Here is a 23,039-nt window from a genome sequence, read left to right as displayed (position 1 = left end):
AGTTGCTCAACAAGACTGCTGAGAACTCCCAGTTCTAGAACCTTCAGGCAGCTGGAAACAAAGGACATAAGAATTCTCCCTTTGCCAAGGCTCCAGGAAAAGCCCCCACGAGTTAGTGGAGGATCTTATGTGCCTTGTGAGAATCAGAAATGGCTTCGGGGGATACAGGAAGGTCCTGAGAACTACCGCTCACTCACTGAGTAAGTAGAACCAGGGAAAGCAGGCTACAGCACCTGCCTCCTCAGGAAGAGAAGGAGGGTGTGCTTGGGGCTGTCCTTCCCGTGGCTATTTCCTTGATCTGTCTCAGAGCTGATTCTGGTGCAATGGATTAAATCTAACTTGATTTGTAAGCTCTGCATCTTACACATCATCCTGCCTCTTTGTACCTAGGGTAAAGCCACAGACCAACACATCTTCATTGAAGAGACAGAGAGTATTGTAGATCTGCAGGCCTCTACACTCTGACATGGTTCTGGGGCTTGGCATTGCACTGTGGAAACAGCCAAGCACGCTATGGCACCGTATGGGCAGACCCAGGTTTCAATAAAGCCTTACTTGGAAAAAAAAATAGGTCTGGTTTGTAAACCTTGTCCTACATTGGTACCCAATTGCCCCAGGGCTTAGAAACTGACAGCCCTGCTGCAGTTCTCTGCTAGAGCCCTGCTTTCAACCTTGCCTCCTCCTGACTTGGGGCTCTAGCTCCACAGGAGTAACTAATAGCTGGGGAAGATTCTAGGCAGGTGCAGAAAACAACAATAGCCCAAAACTATACCAATCCTGAGTTAGTGACCGGAGTCATTTTCAGAAACTTCACAGCTACTCCATTCCAACAAGTCCTGGTGCCTGAAGAAGGTCTTATTTTGTCTGGGAGAAGATCTTGCTGGAAGCCAGTCACCAGCAAGAAAGGGCAACTTTTGCTTCTGCGTCCCCTTTAAATAACATCACCCACTTCCTTCGTTGTCCCTGTTCCTCACCCACCCAACATCTCCCACTCAGGGGACCCAGTGTCCTCTCTTCATTCCAATTCACCAGGCCAAAACATGTAGGGACCTCGAACGGAGTAGTAGTGAAAGAGACCACTCCAAAAACACCCCATCCATTTGCAGTGCCAGATGGGAGACTGGTATGTTTGAAGGAGTACCTCCCCATCCTGGAAGGGTCCCAAGCAGGAGAGTGACAGAGTCTAGGAGGTTGGTGTCTCCATAGGCCTGCGAGTGTCTCCTCTCTGACTATTATAACTATGATTGCATATGTAGGGAACACTTCCCTCTGTGTGTTCTTTTCTATACAGAGAGACATTGGTGGAAATCTGATTTCCCCCCTAGATGCCAGTGAGGGAGGGTTCATTTGTGTTTGTCTGATTCTAAGGGCACAGCAGCAAACGCCTCTAGTGTTATTCCTGCCCTGTACACTGTGTCTCATTTATTTATTTTTTTCCTCTTTCCATGATGGAGGTTCAGAATGGTTGAAAAACATACAAGGAGCCCCTCAGGTAGGGACGCCCACACCTGAAAGCCCTCAGGCAGAGGGGCCCACACCAGGAAGCCCTTGGACAGGGGTGTCCACACCAGGATTACTATACTCTAAAATTCTCACGGCTGGCAGGTGCTCTGAGGCTCAACCGAGGTGTCTGATGCTCTCCTCATCTTTGGCAGGCTGTGCTTCCAAGTAGCCTTGGGGATGAAGGCTGTCGGCGTATTGGCTCTGATTATCAGCCTCAGCATCGTCACGGAATCCAAAGTCTACACCCGATGTAAACTGGCAAAAATATTTGTGAAGGCCGGCCTGGACCATTATGGGGGATTTAGCCTTGGAAACTGTGAGATTCCTCCCCTGCCTCCTGCCTCCATCTACGCTTGAGTGTTTGTGTCTGCTGTGAGGTGTTGCAGATCCCCTCCTTGGTCAAGTTCTACTACCAGAGATGTATGCTAGCTCTTCCCATGTTCTCCCAGCTGTCACACTCTTAGGCTTCTCTCCTCCCCACCCCCACCCCTGTCCCTTGGTTCTTCACTGCTACAGTCTGGTGATCATGTCCCCAGGAAGGGAACAAAACAATGCTGCCCATCCCAGTGTGTGGAGTAGGCTGGGCTTCCCTGGATGAGGCTTAGCTACTGGCTACTGTGCAGGTTCTGGTGTGGGGCCCCTGCTCCTGTACACATCCCTGTGTCCTGATATTTTTCATTTGTGCATCCTGCCCAAACGTCTGCTGGGAGAAGGCCGTTGGGTAGCGTATATGAAGAACTTTACACCAAAGGTCGGGCTGAGACAAAGGACTGTGGTTCCCTTACATCTTTCCCTCCTCATTTAGGGATCTGTATGGCATACTACGAGAGCCACTACAACACCACAGCCCAGACCACCCTGGAGGATGGGAGCATTGACTATGGCATTTTCCAGATAAACAGTTTTACGTGGTGCAGGAACGCAAACATACAACAGAACAACCACTGCCACGTTGCCTGCTCAGGTACTGTTTCTGATTGTCCAGACTCATCAACTCCAGGGCAAAGATAAGACTGCAGATCACAGGAGACACATCTGTGTCTGCTTTAAAACCCAGAGGTCATATTGACAAGGAGCCTGTTCTGGGGCGAGAAGATGGCTCCAAGTCTCTCCTGGGTGTGCATGTACAAATGTCCTGCAAGGGTGGCTTTCAGTAAGCCCTCCAGGAAAACGGGGTTGAACCAATGATCTGGATCTTTAGTGGACTGAAACGTTTCCGTTTTTAAAGGAAATGGAAAACATCCCTAGCCAAGCACATACCAAAATGATGCTCTCTGTGCACTGAACTCTGTCCCTTTGAGTGGAGTAAGACAAATGGGCTCCATTTCTATCTCTTAATGAAAAGAAATTAAACTAGGATTCTCTGCCTGCTTCCGTTATGCAAGGGACACATGTGCAACTAACATGAGAGTGTAAAACAATGAAACGCAGCAGGTATGAGCTCTGCTTTACCAAGCCTCACCCAGTGATCAAGAGATTTTGTGCTCATACAAAAGCTACCTCCGTGGCTGGGCAGGAGGAGACCAACTGATGAGGGCTCCAGAGGAAAAATGACATTTTAAGAAGATCAAGGCCTAGGGATCTGTTGAATAGTGCTTGCCCGGCATGTTGGAGACCCTGTGGTCAACCCCTAGCTCCACAGGGCAGCAATGAAAACAGGCTTTCTGGAAAGCTCTAATACGGGACTTGGTAGATATACCAGATTTTGAGAATCCAGAGCAGAGAAGGGTCACTCTAGGCAAAGCAAATAGCAAAACGCAGAACAAAACAAAAACAAAAACTTCACCTGGGGATGTTTAGGGACCGGAGAGTAATGAGATATTCTTCCAATGGGGAAGGAAAGAAAACTAAAGAACCACAGAGAACATGGCAGGTAAGGCTGGAAACTGTTGTTGGAGGGGCTGGTGGCAGCTGGACTACGAAAGAGTGATTTGCAAGAAGGAATGAAGTAGGTTAAAGAAGATGTCCCTAAGGATCGCTGTGGTGACTGTCATGAGAGGCGAGTCCCCAGTGGCGGTCATAGCGTAGCGGGAGACACTGGGGAAGAGGAAGCAGAGCTATGAAGCCGGGAGGAGGGATCTCTCACCCCATTTCATTCACTGATGTATTTATTCCCAAGAACACTCTCTGGGCTATTATTCCTGAGAATGCTATCTGGGTATTTTGGGTGCTCAATAAGTATTCACTTTTTAAGGACGTAAGCAGGAAAATTGAAGGACAGAGTTGAATTTGGTTGGACATTACTCTGGACCAATGAGAGCAGATAATAAACTGTGCTTTCATTGATTTTTGCTATATCAAAGGCAAGCAGTAATTTGGTTGCATGGACAGAGAACTGAATCACGCATGAAGTTATCTAGTGAGTTGCCCATACTCTACATTAATACAGAATGGTCACAGCCTTCTGAGGCAAATCACCAAGCTGGTTACTAGCCCTTGATAGAAAACATAATTGTAGCCGGGCGGTGGTGGCGCACGCCTTTAATCCCAGCACTTGGGAGGCAAAGGCAAGTGAATCACTGTGAGTTCAAGGCCAGCCTGGTCTATAAAGCAAGTCCAGGGCAGTCAAGGCTACACAGAGAAACCCTGTCTCAAAAAAAAAACAGAAAGAAAAAAAGAAAAGAAAAAAGAAAACATAATTGTGTCAGGCCCCAGCTCTGCTTCTTTTCCTGGACTCTAGTGTTCTTTTCTGGATCCGTTCAAAATGAATCTGTGTTATCTTATAGTCAGGGGCTATTGATGGCCAGCAGAAAAATTCTTTTTAGTTTTTTTGTTTGTTTGTTTTTTATCTTCTAGGCTAAATCCATCTGCATCTTTATCTTCCTGCAGGTAAGACCTTTCAACACTTCTAGGTCTAGGTCAACCTCAGCACTCTGTAATAGCTTGCTGCCAGGAACTTCCAGTCTGGTGTGATCAGTAGTCCTGGGCATTTTCTGCACCCAGAGATGTGTAATGATGTTCCGGAATGTTTCTTCTCTGTTTAGGTTCATTTCAACTATTGACTTGATTGGTTTGAGAAACAGCTAGAGCACTAATGAGTCACACCTCTGAGCATGTCTGTGGGGGTATTTGCTGAGAAGTCTAAGTCAGGAAAAAAGATGTGGGCAGCTCCCTCCCACAGATGGAATAAAAAAGAGTGAAAGGGGCCATGGTAGTGGTACTCACCTTCAATCCCAGCACACACAGGTGTCAGAGGCAGATGAATCTCTGCGAGTTCCAGGGCAGCCAGAGCCACATAGTGAGACCCTGTCTTGTGAGAGGAAAAAGAAAGAAAAGGAAAGGGGTGTGCACGAAAGGAGAAAGGAGTTGAGGAGCAGCAGCAGCAGTGGCAGCAGCAACATCTCTCTGTGTGAGCCAACACATGACTATAATCCAGTCGACGCCACTCTGCCCTTCACAGCTTGTGCTTCATAGCCATGTTGCTTGGGGTCATGAAACTTGGGGGTCAGTTGTTTGGGCAGCTATAGAAAAGCAGAGTACCTCATCCCTACTTGACAGCCACTGTGCTCATCAGTTAGTCATTGATAAAGCTAGAACGAGGAATAAAGAAACGTCTTGGAACAGAACGGGGAAGAACTTTTGTAATTTAATTGCTGATGGCAGAAAGGCTTGAAGGGCTAGAGAAGAAAACTGCCATGAGGACATCTTGAATAGCTACATGGGAGAAAGAAAGCGATGTGACAAGAGGGTGAACGATATTGCAAAATACAGGGGTATGAGCCTTTGACTGGAGAGAGAAGAAATGCAAAACACTTTCATAAGTTCCCAACTCCACCCACAGCACAACATTCCCCAAAATACCCACACAAAGGCTAGGACTCCAGCACACAAGGCCAACAGCATGCTCACATGATGGAGGCTCCCTCTCAGGCACAGCCCCCCAAAACTCCAGGATAGCAAAGAGAAGTGAAATCCATGTGTTTCCACTAAGAAAAGGACGCATGTGGTCCATACAAAGACTAAGCAGTGTAAAATTTATCAACTGTAACACTGTTAGTAGAGGGAAAATGTTCAAAATTCTGAAAAATAACTTCCATCAGAAATTCCTTCATCAGCCAGTTCATCAGTACATTTGAGTATCATGAATACATTTTTAGACAAGTTGTTAAAAATTAAAAACTTCGCCTTTTATATCATATGGTGTCCTGACTTCACAGAAAACTCGAGGTTGATTAATTAAGGAAAAATTAATGTTTTTTATTAATTCTTTGAGAATGTCATAGTTTATTTTGATCATATTCCCCTTCTACCCCAATTTCTTCTAGATATACCCTCTCCACCTGCCCTCCCTACACACCCACCTTTCCCTTTATTTCTTCATTTTTCTTCTTCTTTCTTTCTTTCTTCGTTTCTTTCCTTCTTCCTTCCTTTGCTCAATGAGTCCAGTCTGTAATGCCCAACTAACTAGCCTTAGAAGAGGTATCTAGAGTGTGGTTGACCTATCAGGAGTCACATCATTAAAGAAAATGAGCTCTCCCAGAAGCTAACAAGTGCCAGCAGTTCCTCAGCTCACGGTGATACTTCATGCCCACCTCCACTGTCTATGTGGGGACTTGTTTTCTGACTTGAGCTTGCCCAGCCTTATCCATATTGTCACAGCTGCTATAAATAGTCCAGATCGCTATTGCCCTGTTGTGTCCCAAAAAAAAAAGTGTTCCCTTGAAGTTTTCCCCTGGCTCTTACAGAATTTCTCCCCTCTCTTCTGTGAAGACCTCCTCAGTGAGGGGGTGTGGCATGGTTACCCCATTGAGGGCTGAGCCCTACAGTTTTCCATCTCTTCGTGTTCACTGATTGAGGGTCTCAATATCAATTGCCATCTGCCGCAAAGGGAAGCTTCTCTGATGAGGGCATAGTACAAGCCATCCTGTGTTCACTCAGCACGGTAACAGTATTGGTCTGTCCCTAGGGCCTATGACAGATCTACCTGTCTACAGTGCCGGGTATGGCTTTCATCTATGGAGTGGCCTTAGAGCCCATCAGAACGTGGTTGGTTACTTCCACAACATCTGTGCTACTATTTCACCAGTGGGCGTATCTTGTCATGCTGGTCATTATTACAGCTTACAGGAGAGGATTTCGATCACTCTCCTCCCCCAGCCGTATGCATAACACCTCTGGCAATCTAGAAAAAAAATTAACAAAACTGCTAATGAGTGGGTGATCTTTTTTTTATAAGGAAATGAGGGTGCTGATGTGGGTGACTGGGAACAGCAGGCATTGCCGTCACCTGACCGAGAGCAAAATGAACTCAGGGCTGTGACCAGTTTCTCACTGGAGACTCTGTGGAGGGGACAGCTATGTCAAGTGACCTAGAGGAAAAAATCTAGAGGGGAATAATCTCAGGCTCACTGTCCTCCCTCCCTCCCTCCCTCCCTCCCTCCCTCCTTCCCTCCCTCACTGCTGTTCACTTTGACTTAAACTGTGGGAAGTCAGAGGACACGCAAGTCCATTGTATTTGTTTGCCAATGCACAGAGCACAGGAATGACAGATATGGAGGAAGATTCCAGCACAGCTCTCATATAATTTTCTAATAACACTCAGAGGAGGTTTTTCACCAACTGGATAAGTTAAAGCAAGAAAAACAAAGACACAAATCAGGAAAACAAAGGTGAAAGGGATCCAGCAACCAGAAGCTCGGCAGAGGAGAAAGGCCAGGGGAAGGGATGCTCAGCATGGCCAGGGAGTGTGTATGATCTATGTGGGTTCCAGCCTGCAAGACTGATCTTTGCACAATTTGTCTCCACGGCAAACAAAAATTTAGAAAGCTTGGGTGCTCTGTAGTTTTCATCTGGATGTTCCAAAGTGTCTCTTATGTCTTAGTTCTGTCAAGAGTAAGGAAGGCATTCTTAAATTAGTGGCACTTGCAGTTTTGTTTCTTCTTTCTAATATATGAGTTTCTGAAGCTCTGTTAGGAGGTGCATGCTTATTGATGATGGTGGCCTTCCCAAGGGGTTAGCCCTGCTCTCACTACAGTCCATGCCTCCCCCTTAGCCAGGGTACCAGCTCTCACACAGACACTGTAGAACAGTGTGATAGTAACTCCAGCCTCCTCGGGGATGTGTCTACATGGTCAATTTCCTTCTATTGTTTGATTTTTAACTCATCTATGTCCTAGTGCTAAAAGTGTGTTTTTATAGGCAGAACACAGTTAGCTTTTATGTCCTTTCTGGCAGTCACTGCTTCATATTGGTTGGACCAAGGTAGCAACTGCTTTCCTAAAGGGCCATACAGTAATAATTCGCTTAGGCTTTGCAGGTCGTACGTAGGGCTTCTGTTGTGGTTACAAAGTGATGATGTCATGCAAGAACAGCCACAAAAATATGTAAATGGCTGGGCCTGGCTACTTCAAAAAGAATTTATTTTAAAACAGGCGTGGGGAGTGGGATTAGCAGGCATAGTGCATCCTATGCAAATATGAACATCTGAGTTTGGACCCCAGAATCAAAAACAAAAACCCTGGGTGCAATCCCAGTGACCGGAAGAGAGGAGGAGCCTGGGGCCTTGCTAATTGCTATGTACTACAGCATTTGTTCTGAGATCCGTTGCTCCTGCTACCTTTTGAATTAATTACATGTTTTTCATAGCTCGCTGGTTTGTTTGTTTTTGCACCCTTGGCTTGTTTTGCTTTTAGTAGTTGTCTGCGGTTTAAGTGTGATCCTTGCATTATAGTGCTCCCCCCCCCCCTCTCCTGCTTCACACCTCATGAATTTCATTATTTTCAATTTAAATACTTACCTGACAGACCACTTTATACTGAGGAGACAGCTTTCACTGCGTGCTGCTGGTGCTCCCCCTTCAGGGTCCCTCCTTCCTGCTGGAGGCCTTTGGGCAGTCAGGGGGCCCTTTATTCTCAGTCAGCCTTCACCTGTTCCTGGTTTCCTGGTAGAGGCTCCTAACACGCGTGCCCAGCTTCCTTTGCTTGAAAGTGACTCTCTCATTTTCATTCTTGAGCTATTTTATGTATAACTAAATGTATTGCTACATAGTACACATGTAGGAATAAAATGCCTCAAAGGTAAAGTTGTGTGTATAAATATGCATTTCTATATATACATGAAATTCTAGGCCAGCAGGAAAAATCTGACTGCTCCTCAGGAAGCTTTGTTTAGATTCTGACTTGGATGCCCCTTACCTGCTGAGTGCTCTCTAACCACTCACTGAATTCCTTCTTTCCTTTGTTCTATGTCGGTACTTTCAACTGATTCTTCAAAGTCGGCCTTCAGATTCGCTGATTATTTTTCCTAAAGTGTCTAATGTATCAAATGCAAATCCCATACCTTGTTTTCATCTACTGGTGGGGAATTCTTTTATATTCCATCTTATATCCTATTTTTTTCTCTTCCCGTGAGCTATTTTTTTATCTTTATCATGGATTATGTGTTGATATGTCATTCTTCTTGGCTACTAGAGGGTATGTTTAAGTAGCCGTAGTGGGTGTCTGGCTTGTTGCTCCTGTAAGGAGGGTGGAATTCTGACAAGTAACTGAGTTCATCTTTAAACACCACGACAGAGTTCTAGACTATTTTATGAGCACTAGCTCCTTCTCTATCAAAGCTTGACTTTCCTGGCCTTTGTCTGCAATGTCTTTATAGAGGTTCTGTGAGGTCTCTTCCTCCTGAGTTGCCAGAAAGAAGGGAAGTTTGCCAGTCTGCTGAAGCCTGCTGTTTTCTGGCTCCTAGGCATTTGCTCCTGGTTGGCCCTCAGAGTCAGACCCTCGGCTCACCCAGATTGTTTCAGGAGTGCTTTTGCAAAGTCTTGCTCCAGAGCATCTGATCTGTCTTGGTTTTCACGACCTATTTATTGTTCTTGTTCCAAGGGGTTCTGTGCTGCTACTTTCTCTCTTAAAGGTTGATTCTGTGCCATCAGGTGTCCAATGTTTCACTCTTTTTCCAGTGACTGTGGGAAAGAACATTCTTCTTGCTATCACAAATATGCTGGACTTGATGTTCACTTAATACTGTTCAACTTGCTTCCAATTAAGCAAGTCTCAGGAAATGCAAGAGAATCCTCGTGTAGGGAGCCAAAGTGGTTTTTTTAGACACAGCTTTAAAATAGAAACAGTATGTTGGCTTCATACCTTAATGAGCCTCCAGTTACTGGTCCACCTCAGCCTTGGGCTAGAAGAGCAGTAATTGAGAACGATGTCCTTCTGTCCATACTGTAGATGAGTAGGGACATCCTCACAAGGTACATGACGTGCCTTCCATGGACGGTGTAGGCTTCATGCCACTTCAGAAATTATACAGTAGTTTTCATTTCAAAACTGTGTTTCTAAAATCCTCACCTCCCTTCTTCAAACTACTCAGACAGGATTTATTTTTACGTATTTGCTGTCACTTCAATGTATTCCCCATGCAGCCTATGACATGAACTCTGTTCTAGCTTTTGGCTACTTCAAGCTAACCGGGCTGCCTTGCCTGGCCTCAGTGGATGAGGAGGAGCTCAGTCCTGATGTGAGTTGATGTGCTGAGGTGGGTTGGTGGTAGGGATCCCCTTTTCTGAGCTCAAGGGAAGGGAGGCTAGGAGAAAGTGGGTGGGAGGGAGGAACTGGGAGAGCAGAAAGGGAGGGATGGACTACAATCGGGATGTAAAGTGAATATATAAATTAAAAATAAAGCATAAAATAAATAAATAAACCTGTTCCCCAAAAGTTTATATATTAGAAACAATCATAAAATTCATGTGGCTGGCATTTTAAAGTTGGGTATTTGAAAACAGTTCAGGTTAGATGCGGATGGAGGACGGGGACCCTATCTCGATAGTAGTGACTTTGTAGGATGGGGACAGAGGCCTGAGTAAGCATTCCTGCTCTGTCTTCCAAGTAAGTTCCTCTGTCACGTGCGTTCCCCAGCAGATTCCATAAACATGGCCTAAACAAAATTCTCTTCTTTATAAATTATTTATTCCTGGACATTTTGTTAGGGCACCAGAAGATGAACTAAGAAAAATATTCATATATATATATATATATATATATATATATATATATATATATATATAAATTAAACACATAATCAAATATACACACATATATTTGTACATACACGCATAAATATGTGAACCATTTATGAATTTTCTGACATAATGGCAGTCTTCATTTTCTTTCAAACCACAGACTTTGCTATTGAGAGATGGTTACAGGAAAGATGATTTCTGATACCTCTGTATAGTGTAGACCATGTGTTCTAGTCTTTTTTCTTTTTTTAAATATGTTTTTCCTTTTTATTAATTCATTCATATCACATCTCAATTGTTATCCCATCTCTTGTATCCTCCCATTCCTCCCTCCCTCCCTCCTGCTTTCCCCTTACTCCCCTCCCCTATGACTGTGACTGAGGGGGACCTCCTCCCCCTGTATATGCTCATAGGGTATCAAGTCTCTTCTTTGTAGCCTGCTATCCTTCCTCTGAGTGCCACCAGGCATCCCCAGAAAGTCTTCACTTATGTATTCTACTCTTATTCCTCACTGGCCAGGCATCTAAGCTGGCCTTTGTTACTTCAGAGAAGAGATGGAGTTGTAAGCCAGGACCAAGGAGGTTGCAATTATTTGTGAGGCAGAGGAGGCGTGGGGACTTTGACATGCACGAACCGGTTGCTGATGTATTCTGTTGTTGAATGTAAACTATCCCAATACACACCGCTCCTGAGGAACTGTTCCTATCCTTGTTTGACTGCACAGAATTGTCTATTTAAGAGAAATTGGGCAGAAACAGTTGTTGGCATGAATCCTTCTAAAAGCCTGCTGCCTCCCTGATGTCTGCCCTCTGCTGCCCCTCTGTGGTGATTTCACTGTGTTCCAGGGTCTCAGCTCTGCGTCTGCTTCTTTGTTTCTTGTCCCCAGACTTCCTAAACACTGAGATAATCCAGTCGTCTCCAAGAGACTTTTACTTTATTTTATTATTATCATTATTATTATTATTTAGTTAGTTTATAAACAGTATCAGTTTCCCATCATCCCAAATAGGCTCACACTTACTCTATATAGCTAAGGCTGGCCTTGAACTCATAACCTTCTTGCCTGTACCTCCCAAGAACTAGAATTACAGGTATGCACCTCCACACTCATCTCTAAACAGCCCCTTTGAAACACCCTGACCACACTGACAAACAACTTCCTCCGAGGCATCCCCTTCCCTCTATGAGGGAACCCTGTCTAGGGTTCAGACTGTCTTCCAAGACTGAATCTTGAACAGTAAGTATCTTTATGAAGGCCACCGCTACTCCTCACAACATTTGCTTTAGCAGATACCTTGTCCCTGCGAGGCCACAAGCCCAGTCAGTGAGCCTATGTTTGGAAGTGGCTGGCTAGAGAAAATCCTAGAATAAGTGGCATTGGTGGTGCCCCAACAGATGAGACAGGAACATTATACATTGGGAGGAGGACCCTGCCATTATTCCGTGACAGGAGTATATCCCACTTACTGTTCACCTGGCGCAGTAAAAGTTATGTTAGCAGAGTCATCTGATGGGGTGTGTAGACGTGCGTTTCAGGAAACACAACTTGAGAGCTGACGTAGCCTTGCTTCTCTTGGTGACACTGAACTAAATGCAGTGGTTTGTAGGCCCTGCTTCAGCTGTTCTTGCCTCCAAATCAACCCTCTTTTTTTCTTGTTTTAAATCAAAATCAAAATCAAAATAAGCCATATTTTGAATACATTTACTTGAAGGAAATGTCACTACCTTAGTCTTCTGAGAAAAGTAATAACACTAAAAGTAAACCAGTATGAGGAAGGAAAAAATCCACTTGTAGAAAACTTACAATGTTCTGTCATGTCTTATTAAAATGTGACATTTCAAGTCAACATTTTTTCTTTCTGGCTATTTTTTTTTCTGACAGTCAGAACAATGCATTTCTGTTGTAAAATACTTGAGGATGTGCAGCAATGATGCCAAAGCGTTGGCGACCACATCTGAGAGCTAAGCCCCACTAAGACGCCAGTGGGGCCACTGTGGTCTTTTTTCTAAAGCTGTCCAATAGGATTGTGTAAAGGTGGACCTGTCTTCTGCATCACGTGATGGGAAAGCCACCAGACAGTGAAGCAGCTGAAATTTAGTGAAGAAGCTGAGGCTTTGCGTCTATTCAGTGTTATGTTTGCTGTGTGTTATCCTTTCCAGCCTTGTATAAGTATAATTCACAAAACCCCATGTAAAGAGTATGTACAACGTGATGGGGTTTATATATCCCCCAATGAAGTAGAAACCACACTCAGCTTCTGGCACATTTGTAGTTACTGAGTGTGTGTGTGTGTGTGTGTGTGTGTGTGTGTGTGTGTGTGTGTGTGCGCGCGTGTGTTGGAATGGGACGTGGGAGTAGTTTGTGATGTGGGAAGAGTATGTATTGTGTATGAGGTGTACATTTATATGGTGTGATATTTGTATGTCATCTGTGTGTTTTATATGTGTGCATACCGTGTGTGTGTATGTGTGTGTGTTGTATATTTATGTGGTATAAATGTCGAGTGTGAGCTGGTATGGGTAGAGGAGATTGTGTGTGAGTGTGTGTGTGTGTGTGTGTGTGTGTGTGTGTGTGTGCGCGCGTGTGTTGGAATGGGACGTGGGAGTAGTTTGTGATGTGGGAAGAGTATGTATTGTGTATGAGGTGTACATTTATATGGTGTGATATTTGTATGTCATCTGTGTGTTTTATATGTGTGCATACCGTGTGTGTGTATGTGTGTGTGTTGTATATTTATGTGGTATAAATGTCGAGTGTGAGCTGGTATGGGTAGAGGAGACTGTGTGTGAGTGTGTATGTGTGTGTGTGTGTGTGTGTGTGTGTGTGTGTGGTGTATGATGAAGTATTAACTACCTAATCATTCTGTAGTGCCCTGAGTCTCCAGAACTCTTGCATCTTGCATTAGCAACCCTGACTCTAGCAACCTAGATTCTGTCCTCAGATCTGCACCTGGAAAACCTACTTGCTATGGAAGTGATGTTAGACTTTTCATATTTGTTTGGCTTTTTCTGTCCTATTTATATCAAGGAGGTTTGGAGACCACTTCCAGGCAAAGTAGGAAAACACACTGGCCTCAACAATCACGTGTCAACTGAAATATTTTGATTGACAAAGTAATAAAGGATGGAGCATTTGTCTTAAAAAGTTTGCATTTCCTTCACATGAAAAACACCTTGGATAATTCTTTTAATGCACAAACTGGAAATTTACACCAGATGAAAGCTTCCTTTTTGCCAATAGAGATGATGTAGATGTCAAACTGGCCTGAGTGCATACTGTTGCCCTGCCTTGCATGCGTATTCTACAGGACAGTAAAAAATCAGAACTGCAGGGCTGGAGAGACTGCTGCATAGTTAAGAGCTCTTGAGGCTCTTCCAGAGACTCCTGAGCTTAGTTCCTGGTAGCTGTGGAGGATCTGGCACCCTCTGCTGGCCCCCTCAGGTACCAGCACACATGGCACACACACACCCACAAATAAAAAAACATTACAGTTATTGTTTTATTTTTTTAATGCTTCCCACCACTCTCACTAAATGCACTTCCCCCAAACTTTTCAGAACTATAGAATCCTCGAGTAGCCCAAGGTGAGGACTGTCTTGAAAACAAAAGATGTGTTTTTGGTGAGAAGTTCATATTTTCTCTGTAAGGAAAGTCACCATTCTTCCGAGCTGCTTCCAGAGAACTGCAGAAGCTCTGCAGTAAGGACGCCTCAGACAGCAAAAGCCCCGGCTGACCCTTACACTCCCTTTTCTTTACAGCCTTGATCACTGATGACCTCACAGATGCCATTCTCTGTGCCAAGAAAATTGTTAAGGAGACACAAGGGATGAACTACTGGTGAGTATTTCCCTGGGATACTCGGGCGGACCTGGGTAGGACCCAGTGCGTCTACTCATTGTGGCTAGGGTGGACATGGAAAACGAGTGATCCAATCAAGGGGCCTGGGTGTCTTTATATTCATTCCCATGAGAGAGAGACGGTCCAGAGGAACAAGAACAAGCAGCAAACACGGGGAAAGCCTTGCTGTCTCGTGAAGGGAAGGAGTCTGTCACAGACCAGGGGCCTGAAGCTTGGCTCTGCTCTGGCTTCATGTGACATCGCCAGCGCAGTGATACTTGGTGGAGAAAGAAAACTACCCCCGGTGCAGATGAAATGCCCCTTCTGTAAATGACAGCTCTGGAGAAACCTCGCCTAAGGCTGAGCAGGATCCACTTGTGGACACGCATCCTTCATCTCTGTGCCTGTATTTCGAATGAGCACTGCGCACCAGGCTGCCCATTTGGGAGTTCAGAGATGTGGATCTCCGTGATCCGTCCTTACACAACTCCTTTGGCTGTGGGTGAGGCAAGGAGAGCCTAGGAGAAAATGGGGTGAGGGTAGAAGGACACGGAAGGCTTAGCTGAGACAGAAGAGGGGAATCTTCAGCTGTCAGGAGCAGGTTAAACACTGACTTCCCCCACCCCCTCCCCACCCCCCAGGAGGTCACACCTAAGGTCACGTGGGTCGGTGTGCTCCCTTCTGCTGTTTCATTCCCATCTCCTCCTCAGGCAGGGCTGGAAGAAACGCTGCGAGGGCAAAGACATGTCTGAGTGGAAGAGAGGGTGCGAGGTCTCCTGACCCGGAGCAGGTGCAAGGTGCTTTGCTGCCACTACCCAGATCTGCAATGCAATCCACATCCCTCTCCCTCACCGTGCCCCTTCTCAAAGCTGGAGGCTGGAACCCAGGCTGTATTTTAAGGAAATAAATATTTCCCTTTATATGTCTTCACGTCTTCACTTCCCCCCTGACTTGAGTCCAAGGATGTCATAATAACTTGATGAGGTTAATTAAGGCTTGGAAAAATCATCTCTGGAATGTATAAGGCCTAGAGAGAATAAACTTTCCTTCTTTGCTCTAAAGATCCCCAAGTATGTAGCCCTTGTGTGTCTGTCCATTCAAAAATGAGACTTTTGAAGGTCAACAGTTGCACACGGTAAGGATCCCTAAGAAGGCCGCCAGCCATTTGCCATGTCCTACATCTCCAATAGAGTGTGCCCATTCTTTCTGGTCAGGGGCCACTCTGCCCTTTCTCAGATCAACACTGCTGGAGAGGACGCTCCTGAATCCTGGGCAGAATCCTTGACAGCAGCTCAAGTGGGACCTCCCCCCACCCCAAAAAAAAAGATGAAATCACAGTTCCTATCACCAGCATCCTGGATAGCCACTTGAATTAAACCTTCCAACTTCCAAAGCAACAGCAGATGATCCACGTGACTGTCAGGTTCAAAAGGACCTCTGGGCAAAGGGCTATCTGTGCTTTACCCTATTAACATAGCAAAGCGCGTGCTGACCTGCAGGCATCCCCGATGCCTCTTACAAAATCCCTGCCTCTTGAGCTCTTCTCAATCCTGCCCCCAACTCTAAACTTCTCCAGCTCATAGGTTTCCCTTCTCCCAGGTCTTCATTCCTACACAATCCTGTCATTTCCGCACAGTCATGTCCTCACTTTATATAATGACAAAATTGTCTTCATCTCAACACATGCAGATTGGATTAGCTGGGCCCGGGAACCTGCTGACCACATAAAAGGACCCTGTCCATGCTGCGATGACCTGGGAGCTCCCAGAGATATTTCCAGGATGCCTCCGCTGGATACTGGCGCTCTCTTCTGATGCACACAGCAGGGTGGCTCTGCCCCAGGGTTCACATCCTGTTTCCTGAACCCATCTTTCTGTCCCACTGGGCCACACAGTTGGTTGAAGTTGCTTTGTTCTAAAATTGAGATGAAGGCTGAGTGTTAAGTGTTGAGTGCAATCTACATCAGATTTTATCAGTCAAACTTTGTTGGAGAAATGAGTACAAAGCAAAAAGCCCCTAATAGAGCAAAGCCCCCATGGGTCTGACTGATGAATATTGTCCCAACACCTACAAAACCCTTCAATGTTCTCTTCCTCCCACTGCCCAGCTTTGACTGTCACTCACTTCATACTCACTAGCTTAATTTGCATCTTTAATCATTGAAAAATCATTAACAGTTACTTGTCAAAGAACACACACTGGTATTGTCACAACTTAACAAGCATCATAAACCATGGGAGAAAAAGCTCCGAAACTCATTTAACAATTGAAAAATCACTCTGTAAGATGACTTGATAAAAACTGAAAGAAAAAGTAGAATCCATTAAGGTCCACTAAATCAATAACCTATACCAATGGAAGCCCATAAATATGTATTGTTCACCGTCACTGCCCAGTCGTCCCAATGCCCTGCAAGCCTCCTTCCTACCAGAGCCTCCCACTTCATTCCAAACAGTGGCACCAAGTTAATGAGTGAGGTTGGCACAGACCTGGCGCCAGTGTTTCAATGTCTGGGGGAAAGAAAAAAAATCCCCAAAGTTCAAGATAATGAGAAACTCTGGCACTACAACATGACTGGTTTGATCTCCCTCTCCCTCTCCCCCTCCCCCTCCCTCTCCCTCCTCTCTCTCTCTCTCTCTCTCTCTCTCTCTTTCTCTCTTTCTCCTCTCTCCCTGCCTCTCATAAAATTTCCAAGCATGCAATCTTACTATTTTCCTCCCAAACGTTTTATTTATTCAGTATTTCTGTAAATACTAATTAAGGATGAAATATAAGTTTCCATAATTAATGCCTCAGAAACGCAAGAGGAAATGATCACTTCTATTCTTAGGTTATCTGTATTTAACAAAAGAGCCTTGAAGCAGCAACCCCTTTTCTGTCCCCGAGTGTGGTTCCCATGACATCAAGAAGCAGACTTTCTTATTTTCCTCTGGACCAGTCACCATATGAGCAGGGCTACCAGATGCACTGAGCAGATGGTTAATATTAGGGATGTGTTATGAGCACACTTCTTTTCCCCTTGGGGACTGGTTCTTGAGAACCCCCTCCCGCAACATGCTTGTTCTTTGCATCTCAGCTTGCTCTCTGATACCCCCTTACCACTTTCTGGTCCAGTCCGCCATCTTCCTTGACATCTCTTGCATCTAGCATTCCATTTCCCCACTAAATGTCATTGACACTGGTTCTTGCCTAGATTGGAAAAATTTACTCCTTTGCTGCAGCTAGGTAGAGGTTAGCCCAGCCCTCAGAAACTTCTCTCTCCTCTGACGCCCTGAAGTCGTTCCTCTGAGCTCGTATTATCCAGTGCTCACATCCCTACCCAGTCTGTAGACTCCTTGATGTCTGGGTTATATCTTTCACTTCTTTGTCTTTTCACAATCCTCTTTGCAGTTATGACCACACAATAGTTGATTATCAGAACTCTGTTGCTGTTTGGTTCCGCTGAATGCTTGGCCTGACTGAAGGGGAAGTACAGGCAACATCTTGCATTTATAACACTTTTATTTTCAAGGTGATACTTGCAAAGACTTTGGTGCTGGGTAAAACATGCTTTGTAGTCTGCCAGTCACTCACTCTGACCTCACAGAGTAGCGCACATCTATCCAAACCTATCCTCCTTTGAGACCAATGGAGAAAAAGAAGCTTTTATGTAAATTTCACATCTGGGATGTTCCCTGGAGGTTCATGTGCTGAATGCTTGGTTCCCAGCTGATGGTGCTATTGAAAGTGTTAGAAACACTAGACATCAGGGCCTAGCTCAACTGGTAAGGGTGCTTTGTTGTGCAAGCTTATGGACCTTCACTTTAAATCCCTACGCACACTCAGCACTATGGGAGAGGAGACAGCAGAGTCTCTGGGGGCTTGCTGGCCATCAGCTTAGCTCTAGGTTCAGCGAGGACCTGTCTTAAGGAAGAAAGCAGACAATGATAGGGCACCTGATGTCTTATGGTGCATGCGCACATGGCCACATCTGCCTGTGTATACACTGCCTGTGTGTACAGCACATACAAAAGAAATTTAAAGAATATTCTAGAAGGTGGAACCTTCATGAAGAAAGCGTGCCACTGGGGGTGTGCTTTTGAATGGACACTGAGGCCCCTATGCCTTCTTCTCTTTCTGCTTTCTAGATGCCATCTTTCCATCTCAAGCTCTGCTTGGCCATAGATGTCATGGCTCATGACCTTAACACCTTGAACCAAAAGACATCCTCCTTTGTCCCAGGAGTTTTGTCACTCTGGGAAGACTCTGACTGACTTAGAATCTGACTGTTCCACTGGGGGACAGAGAAAGCTCCCTCATTAGTCTCCCTACAGCACTGCAGGGCACATGTTTCTGACCGCTAAGGCTCCTTACTGCTCATGCGCTATATACCAGGCGGTGGCATCGTCTTGCCCTTTCTTTTTCCCACCTTCCTAGTTAGTCTCTGATTATAATAGAAATCTCTATTTATAATGGAGCACAAAGAAAAATATTTTCCAGCACTACAAAAGCGAAGTCTCATTCAAGAGCTATGGACTAATATTTTGTTGGGTTTTCCTCTGCTTTATCTACTCCATGTATTTTATTTTGTTTCCTGCTCTGTTTTGTTTACTATGCCATGAGAGTCCTGGCACTGAAATGCTTTCCAAACTATCCACACGGAAGAACATGAAAGCTCACATGGTTCCCCACAATTCACTTTCTCTTTCCTCTGCAGTTGTAACTTAGAGCTAACCAATAGCATCTTCAGACCTTGGACTGTAAGCCAAATTCTGCAAAATGCTCATTTCTCTCTTAAATGTTTGTTCTGCTCCAAACTTCATCCAACATCCTCAGTGCATGTGTATGGTCTCTGTCATGCGTGGCTTTCAAGAGCATCCAGAGCTGCTTTGGGGTGAGTTTGAAGGTTAGAAGTATGACGTCACTCACAGTCGCCAGCCATCAGGGCCTGTTTACCTGTCTTTGGTTGGTTCTGTAATGGAAAAATCCCAGTTTCCCCATTCCTGGACACGAATCAAAGCCAATAGCAAGCAGAGCAAAGAGCTCTGAAGAAAGTACCCAGGCCAGCTGCATGAGCAGCTGTGTGCACAGACAAGGTACCGCGGGGTGCATCTCTCTTGCACAGCAGGAGGGATAGGTGCCATACATAGTGTGGAAAGGGGGGTTGCCACGATAGCTGGAGCCCAGGGCACAATGCAGACCTTAGCCCTGGTCACTGCTGCTGCTCAACCCATCTCCCTTCTCCGGTGTTGTCTAGCAGGTGCCTTCTCACAGCCTCTGCAAACATTCCTCAAGAGCGGCCACATTTTGCATGAGACAATGAATGACTCGCTTCAGAGGAAAAGGAGCAAATCCTGAGAGAGAAACATACGAAACTGAGGTTGGGTTTATTTTTTTAAAAACCTCTCTGTAACTGTAACTTCCAAGCCATAGGGAATAAATAAACAAATAAATAAAACCAACTCCGTGGCTAGATTTTTCCTGGCTGCTCTCTACCACATCCACACTGGCAGCACAGTCCTTGGTGAGGAAGAAAAATCCAAATCTATAGTTACCTTGAAAAGCATCCATGCAAAAATAAAGGCCGGATTCAGAAGTAATCTGACTTCTGCATTGCTTTTCAAAACAGTATCCTGTTACCGGCTAAAGCAAACAGAGCAGTTTGGAGCTGACAGGCTGCGCAAAAGGGCAGATTGGAAAAGATTAAATATTTGTGCAAAAAACCCCATACCCCCCTTCACAAAGGACTGCCTCAGTCCAGAATAAAAGAAAAGGAAAGCAGGGGAGGGAGACTGGAGCTAGAGGAGGCCTCGTCTTTACAGGGGAAGACTGACTGGCGAAGGAGGATGTGGAGAGAAAACATCAGAGGGCACTGGGGCTCTTTGTACGCATTCTGGCCAGTGCGAGGCTGAGCTCCAGCCCTGAGTTACTAGACTGCACTTTTGACCTCTTAGGGGAAGCCAGGCCACTTGGGCTCAGGCACATATGGAATCTGAGATAACTTGCTGCTTTGAAATTGCCAAGCTGGGATGGCAGAGAAGCTGGGAAGAGGCACAGCCCCATTCCACTGTCACCCATCATCACCAGTACATTAATTTGCAGGAGCTGGGGGGCGGGGTGGGGGGCTGGTGGGGGAGGGGGGTGAAGGGGGAGGTGGATGGTGGTGGGAAAGAGAGAGAGGCCTGAGGAAAGGTCAGAGAACAGAGTCCTGTGCACATCAGTTCCCTGGGGTAAGGCCTGCCAAGGGCACCAAAGAAATGCTAGAGAAAAGGGAGATTTTTTAAAAGATTGTTAACAATTGCCATTTTCAATTCTAAGCTAGGTTTTGTCCCAGAGACATTTTAGCTGCTGCCAGGAACTTAAAACATAAAAGTGGGCGGGGGTGGGGCAAAAGGAAGTGGGGAAGAATGCTCACCCAGTGCAGCCCTGTGCTGAGAGGGCCTAATAAAAGAGTAGGTGGTGTTGAAGACCAGATAGTTCAGTTTTACAATTAAGCTTAGTTGTTTGGAGGTTCAGATGGTTTTAGGTCTAGGTAGATGTTTTATGTTGATAATGACGAGATATGATAGATATTGATTTACATTCAGAACTTTAGACGCACCAAGATAAGAGAGATGTTTTCTTCAAGGCTGCCAAATACAAACAGCCAAAACAGTTAAGAATGTAACATTTATATAACTCCTGATAGTTTCATGGTTCTTCTTGCTGCAGGTAGTTTATCGTATATATGTGTAATAATGTAGATATATACATGAAAAATTAAAAAATATTTCATAAATAAATATATAAATTTGAGAACAAAGAGGGTAGGTGCTGGGTGGTTCTACAGCTGAAAGACCACTTTATAGCAACACCAGCCTCCTGGGGATGCTTTCAGGTCCTCAGGTTACCCACATTTGAGGGGAAGAGGAGGGGAGCCAAGGCACTGAGTCCTTTGGGCTATTCCTAAGCACAGTGTTAGAACTTCCGTCCTGACAACCGCCCCCCACCCACCCACACACACACACAAATGCTGATACCTGATCTAATTCCTTTGGAAATTAGGCTTCCTAAGGGTAGAACTCTGAGGTGTGGGATTTTTTTTTTCAATTATTGATTCAATGTATGCCTGTCTGTCTGTCTGTCTGCACATGCATGCACGCACATCTGTGTGAATGTGCCTGTGTGTGTGCACACAAGAATGAGCAGGCCAGACGTCGGTGCTCGGCATTCTCAACCACTCTTCGTCTTCTTTTTTGAGACAGTGTTCCCCACTGAACCTTGAGCTCCCTAATTATCCAGACTAGCTGACCAGCAGCACCCCATCTCCTTCTTCCTATACCCCCTCTGCATTCTACTCTCTCAGCTTCCTGCCTCGTAGAGCTAGGAGTACAGGCAGATACCCTCTCCCCAGACTTTTTTTTAATGCTGCTGTTATGAATCAACATTAACTAACTCTGATCCTCTTGCTTGAGAGGCAAACGTGAGTGTGCACGTGCGCGCACGCGCGCATACACACACACACACACACACACACACACACACACACACACACACACACACATACACTGGTTAACTCCAATAAGTAGCCTGGGCCATGAAAAGCTTCCTTCTGGCTACAGACTTTCTTTGTATCTTGTCACTCACCAAGTGCATCAAGGGCATTCCTCCAGGCCCAGCCTCTGTCCCAAGTAGCAAGTGAGTCATTCTCCCCAGCTACCCACCCCCCAAGAGTTCAGAGGCAAGCCTGGCCAAGGCTTAAGGGATGTAGTGGATTAGATATGTAACATGATGAAACATGCCTAGCCATGCCCACAGGCATGGGAGTGGAAAGTGTGGCCAATGGCCAATTCTGCTGCCCAGAGTCTCTCAGCAGGGAGGACATCACACACATCCACACCTTTGAGGCTCAGGGAAAGTTCAACTATAATTACCAAAAAGGTAATTATGACTCCTCATCTGAATAAAGGGCATTTTCTGTCTTTAGAGAGGACCCAGGGTCAATTCCCAGCACCCACATGATGGTTCATAGCCATCTACTGTGGAAAGCCATCACTTTCCAAGGGATGAGATGCCCATTTCTGACTTCTTCAGGTACCAGACATGCATATGACACACGTATACACAGAAGAAAAACACTCACAAACAAAGTACATCTAAAAATATTAAAACCAGTTCTGGCAGATTTAATAAGCTTTGTATTTATGAACCACTTACTAGAGAGATGCCAGAATCAGGCTCTTAGACACCTGGATCAGTTAGCCTCCTATCCAAGGGAAACCAACCTTGTGCTTTGGAGGCTTCTTTCCCTGGTAAACAGAAATTGTATCACTGGTAAATACAAACCTCCAGCTTATAAGTTTTAAATTTTAGGCATCTGAGACAGCTATAAACAGTGCAATTAAAAAGAATGCATTTGTCCTTGAAAAAAAATGTTTACAAATCATGATCACTGCCAGCTTATCTGTCTTACTTCCAAGTGCTTGGTCATTTTTCTTAATTGTGAGAAAAAGGTAATGACATCACACTCTAAAGAAGAAATATTTAGTGTTGTCATAGTCTTCTTGTGGACTGTGTACAGCTTACCCTTGTTCATTCAAATGCCGATTTCTCTACCCCGTTCTCTGGATTCAATTCCAGACATTGCATTGTGATGCTTATTCTAAGTATCTCCTGTCTCAAGTTTGTATAAACACATCACCATTTGTCATCTATATTGCCAATAAAAGCCAACTAGCCAATGCTGAGCAATACAGAGAATAGGGTGGGACATCCTGGTCCAGT

General features: G+C 45.1%; 1 protein-coding gene and 1 long non-coding RNA gene across 2 annotated transcripts; one reads left to right on the top strand and one right to left on the bottom strand.

Moving 5' to 3' along the window:
- The first annotated feature begins 85 nt into the window (after positions 1–85).
- LOC311597443 (lysozyme-like protein 1) lies at positions 86–15,443 on the top strand. Its single transcript, XM_084781701.1, has 5 exons — positions 86–200; positions 1,656–1,819; positions 2,309–2,467; positions 14,219–14,297; positions 15,008–15,443. Exons 2-5 carry the CDS (start codon positions 1,681–1,683, stop codon positions 15,075–15,077), a joined length of 447 nt encoding a protein of 148 aa, XP_084637827.1. The 5' UTR covers positions 86–200; positions 1,656–1,680; the 3' UTR covers positions 15,078–15,443.
- Positions 14,304–22,726, bottom strand: LOC311597444. Its single transcript, XR_014779238.1, has 3 exons — positions 22,473–22,726; positions 19,478–19,630; positions 14,304–14,815 (listed from the first exon to the last, which is right to left on the bottom strand). It is a non-coding gene; the product is annotated as an uncharacterized lncRNA (long non-coding RNA).
- Between the last annotated feature and the right edge of the window lie 313 nt (positions 22,727–23,039).

This window comes from Acomys minous (genome assembly GCF_964271855.1).
Source record: "Acomys minous genome assembly, chromosome: 5".
NCBI classification, from domain to species: Eukaryota; Metazoa; Chordata; class Mammalia; order Rodentia; family Muridae; genus Acomys; species Acomys minous.
Note: the sequence above shows the minus strand (reverse complement) of the source record. Positions and strands in the feature narration are given on the sequence as shown.

Excerpts from the sequence above, each read along its gene's own strand:
- LOC311597443 (XM_084781701.1), top strand. The coding sequence starts at position 1,681 with ATGAAGGCTGTCGGCGTATTGGCTCTGATTATCAGCCTCAGCATCGTC. Across the intron at positions 2,468-14,218 it reads CTGCCACGTTGCCTGCTCAG|CCTTGATCACTGATGACCTC; the intron begins GTACTGTTTCTG and ends TTTTCTTTACAG. Across the intron at positions 14,298-15,007 it reads ACACAAGGGATGAACTACTG|GCAGGGCTGGAAGAAACGCT; the intron begins GTGAGTATTTCC and ends TCTCCTCCTCAG.